The following is a 7,763-nucleotide window of genomic DNA, read 5'->3' as shown; positions in this document are numbered from 1 at the left end:
TCTTTCGTTCTTGCCTCTTTCATCTTGTCTTTCTTTCTTTCTTTCCCTTTCATTCTCTTTCTCTCTTATCTCTTATTTATGCACTTTCACTCTTGTTCATTCGCACATTGTCACTGGTGCTTCTATATTCACTTGTATCACTCTTTTTCTCTTTTTTTTTACATTTTTTTTAATTCAAACTTTTTTTCTTTTATTCTCGCTTTCTTTCTTTCTCTCTCTCTTTCTCTCGTTTTTTTCTTTCTTTCTCTCTGTTCTTTTTAAGTCTTTTGTCATAAAATCCTTGTATATTATTAATAGTACTCATATTTTCTTCATTATTTCTATTTAACTCTTTTCTCTAACGAGGAAGTTTCCTAAAAATAATATTAGTTCTATATCAGTTCGGTTATCAGTGTAGCATTTTGAATGTGCATTTGACAATATAAAATGTTTGCAATCTAAATAAGAAAAAATCAATGATTCGATTTGACATCATACAAAAGTGTTATAAAAAATATATAATTATACAATATATAATTTAATAATTTCTGAATAAAATATTAAAATTTTTTTGTGTTAAAATTACGCCAATCTATCCGTTATAAAATCCATAAAGTGTTTTTTCAATCGAATTTATGATTTATATACTTTTCCGTACATCTGATTGGTAGCTATCGATGGTGCTATCAAGTTTGCCATGAGTTTCGTGTCGATGACGTCTAATGTGATAGCTCGCGTATCTAATTTTTTGAATAAAAGGAAAATCCACATATTAATAGAAAGCGCGCGCTGCGTGATAATATTAACAAGAAAGAGAATAACATTTTTAAACAAAAAAAACGTAGAATTATCAAAAAATAAAATTGATAAATAAAATTATAGATGTCCTGAATTACAAATTGTTAATTAATTATTTTTTCCCGTAACTTTAATATAATATAAATAGTAACATCAAATTCCTTTCACTCGTATCAGGGATAAGTGCTTCGAAATTACAGCTATCTAGCATTGCGTTTGTCAGCCCTGTTGCTGCGAGAGTATTTGTTATTTATTATTAATATTATTATTAAAAGAGGGCTTTTTACTTCTCTTTTAATTCGCGACCCATTTGCTACTCGCTCTGTTTGTGCCGAAATCTTTAGGAAAAGGGGGAAAGAGTGTGTTTTTATTATACAAATTTCGCAATTCTCGACCGATATAATTCACTCGTTTCAATTTTTCTTTCTTCCATTCAAAGCTTGTTTCTTTTGCGCAAAGATGATCTAGCATGAGCCGCGCCGCACTTCTTTTATGTTTGCCCTTTTTATCATCCTCTCGTCCTTTCTCTCCCTCCCCATTCGTATACACATATACACATTCACATACACATTCTCGCATTTTTTTTCCTTTAAAATCGTGTAATTTACAATTACTATACAACATGACTGAAAATACCTTAGACCACGATAATACAATTATAATCGTACTGTTTTTTAATTTTTTATTACCACTTAATTTTATATATGCTTTTATTTTTTTATTCCTCCAGTATTCACCTCGTTTTTCTTGTACGCGAGTATCTTAAAACATTTATGTTCACTTATCGTACCTCGTACAACGATACTGCTTCTCCTAAGATTCTTTAGAGTTTTCTTAGATACTTATCTCTACCTATGTATAACGATTTCTACCTATATATATATATATATATATATATATATATATATATATATATATATATATATATATATAGCAATATATATATATCTATATATTATATAATATTATATATTGTAAGTATATATTATATACTTACATTATATTATATAATAGATAATTATACATTATATACATATTACTATATGTAATAGGAGCGTGTCTTTTATTTAACATTACAATTTTCTTCTTCTTTTATCGCAAATGAGCATCCGCCTATGCCGCGCGCCGCATTGAGGAAGAAAACTTTAGGCTTTCTCCAGTCAGCTTCTCACTTCTCGAAGACCTCCGGTTGCTAAAGTCGCAGCTTGAAATCTTCGACGGTAGCGCTGATCTTAGAATGTAACGAATTGGCAGTGATTGACGTCTCTCGTGCAAGACTTCCCGGGCGACTTCTTTGCTCGGCAATTTCCTCGGAGGTCCCCTCCCTATATTACATTGACTGCAATTTCTCTTCTGGATCACTGCTGACCATGGATGTTTCCGTCTCCTCAAATTCGCACGAATTAGCAGGGTCGATGATTTATTTCGTGCGATCCCTTTGGCTCTTAAAGACAAGTCAATTATTTTTTCCCTCCTGATTTTACGCATCAGGATACTTGGAGGAAATACACGTTATACACATGATTCTTTGGACTCCGATGAAATGTTGCTTTATAATACACCATCTGCTCGTCAAGCCTTCTTTCGAATTGTTCTCTGGATTATTTTAGACATAAACTCGATCTTCGATTGTCTCCAAACGGTGTTTCGCTAATCATCGATCTCCTCAAGTGTTTCTCAAAAATTAATTCTTTTTATCAATGATAGAATCTGGCAAATCTCGAATACCTAATACAGCTACTTTCGTAGATCTCTCTCTTGATGTTTGTTCATCAAGTTTAGGCGTTCGATAATCGATCGCTTTCTACCTGCAGCATATTATTAGGTGACCTCAGAAAATGTTAGATCGCGTGCAAAATCGAAGATCTCCGCGATCTTTACGAGGAAGAGGTCTCGACGGTCTCAACCGCGGAGTGTGACGCGCGGCTGAGACCGCTCGCGGAGACGATTGATTACACGTGTCTCTTCATGTGGAGAGCTAGATGGTCGCTGCGGGAGAAGCATCGGTCGCAATGCCGGCACTTGAACGGCTTCGCGCCGGTATGCTTGCGGTAATGGCGCGTCAATTCATCTGAACGCGCGAATCGCCATTCGCAGCCCTCCCAACTACACTTGTACGGTTTCTCCCCTGAAACAGAAAAAAAGCAAAGCCACGTTAGAGAATTTAGTAGGGCATTTAATTCTCCAAGTAGTTATTCTCGCAAACGATTTCGATAAGCCACTATAACATTCTAATTGATATGTTTTAACGTCCAAGAGATATATTTTATTTTTAAGAGATAAGTTTATAATAAATTAGTAAACAGGCACGATTTTCAATAAAATCTGTAAGCAATATAAAATTCAACAATAATTTTATGTTTAATAGTATGTTTAAAAAACACTACAAATTTGTCAAAATAAAAAAATTAATTTTTGTTTTCAGAAAATTAATAAAATTAATAAAAATTAAAATTAGAAAATTTATATAAAATCTGCAAATATCCTTCGTCACTTTTAATTTATAAATTTATAACAGATTGTGTGTAAGTAGGTAACAAACAATAAGTACATTTCCTTTTTAATAATACTTTTGATTTCGAGATTATGAATTAACATATACAATTCTAAATATTATTAAACTTGCTATAAATTACGTATGCCTAGTTTCGGTAAATTGCCATTGTCAATAGACAGTTTGCGCAGAACATAACATAACGCTGGATAATGCCCGTTTATGTAGAGATAAGCGAAACTACATCAGTATAGTATCAGTCTCGTACTTGAGAAAGCTCGTTCGTTCAATGTTATGATCCACCGGGCTAGGGGCTTCCTTGATCGTAGGACAGCATCACGATAGGCATAAGCTTACTGCAAAGCGATTCAATAGATTTCCGCGTGATGATACAAGGATTGGACGTTATTATCCCTCTAAACAGACTATCAAAGACAATGAGTAGTATCTAATCGTCGTTAACTGCGACGAAATGTCGACGATGGGATTCATGTCCAACTATCGGCACAATAGCGCAACCACACGTTGGGTGACGACACGATACAAATCCCTGTGTCGCAAATCCGAGGTAATCCTGTGGGATTCACGCGGCGATTGAATTTGATTTAAAAACCTATACAACCCTGAAAAATCCGCATGATGCCGCCCGTCGCTGATTTGCGACGCATGAGAGAAATATTAGGGACCGGTCGTGAAAAACACATATGCGACACATATACGCTGAGACGAAACTGCTTGTCAGACGGAAGGAGAGACCATGTGTTATTAAGTCCGTAAATAATCTATTCGGTAATATAGAAGGCGGCTGACGTTGATGAGGCCACGACGGAGAAGAGACAATACGAGGTCACCACCTGTGGCGCGATGTTAGCGAGATTAACAAGCCGAGGGAGTTTCGCAGCTTGGAAAGAGAAGCAAGTTGAGATAGAGACGGGAGAGGTTGAATCAGAGGCTGTAGAAACAACTGCGATCTCTAGCTGGTAAATTGTGACCCGATAAAGAAAGGGTAACTGGCGCCGCGCCGCCCATGTCAACGTATCGTGACTCATCGATCTCACAATAACAAACGATTTCTATCCTTTTATAAATATATGTCCTAATACAGAATCGTGTATTATTCTCTGCCATTTAATTCTTCATTGGATTATGATATTCTTGGTTTACAATTGGTTGTCGAATATTTTCGCAGTTGAAGAGTATCACAAATTAATTCTGTCTCATTTATGGTGGATCTCGAAATATGAATCTCGACAAAATTCAAGAGAACATTTATGTAAAATATCTGTATTTAACTAATAAGCAAAATAGTAGATTATCTTGTTGAATAAATCTCTCAAGGAATAATGAAAAATTATAGCTCGCGTAAAAAGGTTACAAGCGAGGGCTTTGTCTTCCTGATTTAAACTTTCGGAGTGTCCGTGCAGACGTGTCTCTTGTCGCGATCTAGATATGTCCGTTGTAAAGTACTTTGAGCTCGTACTGAAATACGATCTTCTATTATTTTTGTCAAGGCACGAAATTTGTCGAGCATATCCGACTGCATCTAGGAACTGATGCGCGAGTATATTTCACAACACCGCCGTCGAGATAAAAGTAATACAAATGTGTGTATAAAACCCCGAAGAGAAACGTTTAACACGTCGCATGCCCTCCCGCGGTTCTCATAAATCCGAAAAAGAGGCGGAATTCTCGACTCTACAAAGTGCTGTTTTTAGATTGCCATGTCTGTTTGCGAGTTTGCGCAAAAGGCACGGTTGTAATTTAAATGTAGCGTTTTCTCATCCGTGTAACACTGCGTCTGAAAAAGTAGATGTAACAGATTGCATCGTGATTTTAGTCAGTGTTGACGAAGATATTTTCCACGCGTCGCGCTCGGATCAGTTTTTGACAGAAAAATACACTAAATTATGTAATCTGAAATATCATGATTCACTAATATATGTTCCTGCAAAAAAATTAATATTATTCTTTAATTATTAATCCTTCAGAGCTGATGATGAGTCCAATGAACCGATTTAAATCTCTTTGTCGAAAATACCATATAATTCAATTTTCTTTGTATTATATCTGTACATTTGGCTTATTCCTATTAATAAGCGGATTTTTGTGCAATTTCATATTTTTTTAGAAAGCAGATTGGAAAGTAACATCAAAATAGAAATTTGTCTTGTTAAAAGAGCATTCTAAAAATATATATTTATTTGTGCATATTATGTATATTTGCACATTTGTGCAAATTTGCACATTTTGTACATATCTGCATAATTATCTGCATAAAAAATCCGATGTTTACTTATTAAAATATAGGGTAAATATGCCGGCAATTATGCCGCTGAGATTTACGCCGCAGGAGTCAGAAAAAATAGGATGAGGATTGTCTTGTATATCCCAGCTGTTTGGGCATTTTTAATGGGCAGGATCTAAAGAATACAAAGAATACAAAGTATACAAAGTATACAAAGTATACAAAGTAGGCAGATTGAATTTATTGCACTAAATGCAATAAACGCATTACATGAAATATGTACTTCATGTCATATAACACTTGTAATACATGTGGGAAGATTGTAATTATTATTTATTACTTCATATTTATTATTTTTATTTCTTAATAAAACTTTATAAATGCATTTTATAAGTTATTACGACTTATTTATATGCATTATTTGTAAATTTTTCATAAGCGTACGTATCCCCCTTCCTCCTATGAGTAGTCATATATCCCATCCTTATAAGATATACGGCAAAAATACAAGAGTTTAAAAAAGTTCATTTTTTAATACGAAATATAAATATTTCGGATTTCCAATATTTTTTTCATAATAGTGAACAATACAAAGTTTTTATTGATATAGTTCGTTTACTTTAAACATAGTAAATAATACTTCATAAATAATACTTCAAAAATTAAGTTTTTGATATGTACGATGTATATACGGGAATTACCTTATTAATAAAATTAATTACTGCCTTTTAATTAATATAAATTATTTAGATTTTACAGCCCCAGTGTCAGTAACTATGTTATATTTTGACTCGAAAGGATTAATTATATAACCGATATTAAATTTTAAAGAAAGATAAAAAAAGCATCTTCAGATTTTTCTTTGCAGATTTTTCTTTGCTTACTGCAGTCCTATGAATCGCAATACAATTGCGCAATAGATTTATGTAGATTTATTATAGATTTATATTCTAGATATATATAAATCTCACAAAATATTTTGCGAGATTGGCGCAAAGCATTTAAAAATACATGTATCTGTAGATATAAAGGATAATTTCTCGAAACTCGGATCTCAATTACACAGTTACAATGACTGGTGCAACTGACGTTTTTCGAACGACGTTCTATGTCCTGCGAGAAGGGATGGAGGGAAAAAATTTACATCGCGTTTCGGTCTCTTTCAAAGTTGTACCGAGGAGGTACTGGTGGGAACCCCTCTTCTATACCGAGTCTCTCATCCCTAGCAGGAGGTGACGACGACAAATCCAGCCGGGACGTGGCGACGCATAACCAAATCCATCCACCCCTTCGCCCCCCGTTATTTCATCACCTGCACCCACCCTCGACTGGCTGTTTCCGGCGCCTCCGCCAACGACACCCGACATTCTACGAGGCCGCGACTCTGCGGAAAATACGGCACACGTACTTGACGTACCTCACACCGTTCATCCATCTCACCCTTTCGCCCTTCGCGTTTCGAGAAAGCAACCCCCGGATACCATCCGTTCCCCTTGCCTGCTGTCCTCCGCAGCCAGCTAGAGAAATGGTGACACGAATGTGCCTGCCCCCCCCCCCCCGTCGAGGGGGGGAATTGCGGACTCGCGTCGGAAGGAAATTCCGAGGAAGATAAGGATAAATAAGGTAACCGCGACGGTATGGAAGATACTGGTGGCGCATGTATTACAACTAGCCTAGCAGGTGAGAAGAAAAATTGTCGTTGACTTCACTGTTGGATCGCCGCGATGAGAAAATACTCGTCTCTCGGCCATAAAATTTCACAAGATGTCGACACGAAAAAAAATATAATCGAAATTATCAATCCGTTGAATTCACGCCATAGTCTACGTACAGAATATTTACCTTTATTATACAGCACATTGGGATAAATAAGGAAAATTCAGCAATTGTCATATATATATATATATATATAAACTAAAAGAAAAGATTGGCTGCTGTAGCAAATTAGATGATAAATATGGCATAGCATTTTAAAATTGGCTGCAGCAGCCAATTTTTGGTTGCGTTAGCCAATCGAAATCCTGTATTGACATTGTGGATAGGTTAACACAACTAAAAATTGCAACAGCCAATCTTTTTTCTCAGTGTACACACACACACACACACACACACACACACACACACACACACACACACACACACACACACACACACACACACACACACACACTACTACACACCACTACCACCACTACACACACACACACACACACACACACACACACACCTACACACACACACACACAC

General features: G+C 35.6%; 1 protein-coding gene across 1 annotated transcript in view; it reads right to left on the bottom strand.

The window, feature by feature from the left end:
* Window positions 1–2,729: 2,729 nt before the first annotated feature.
* The window catches only part of LOC105619316 (Wilms tumor protein homolog), a 22,125-nt gene continuing 17,091 nt past the window's right edge, over window positions 2,730–7,763 (bottom strand). Inside the window, exon 5 of the mRNA XM_012200838.1 lies at window positions 2,730–2,905. Within this exon, the coding sequence (XP_012056228.1) occupies window positions 2,730–2,905 (176 nt within the window). The remainder of the gene's footprint in view (window positions 2,906–7,763) is intronic.

This window comes from Atta cephalotes, assembly GCF_000143395.1.
Source record: "Atta cephalotes unplaced genomic scaffold scaffold00021, whole genome shotgun sequence".
Taxonomy (NCBI): domain Eukaryota; kingdom Metazoa; phylum Arthropoda; class Insecta; order Hymenoptera; family Formicidae; genus Atta; species Atta cephalotes.
Note: the sequence above shows the minus strand (reverse complement) of the source record. Positions and strands in the feature narration are given on the sequence as shown.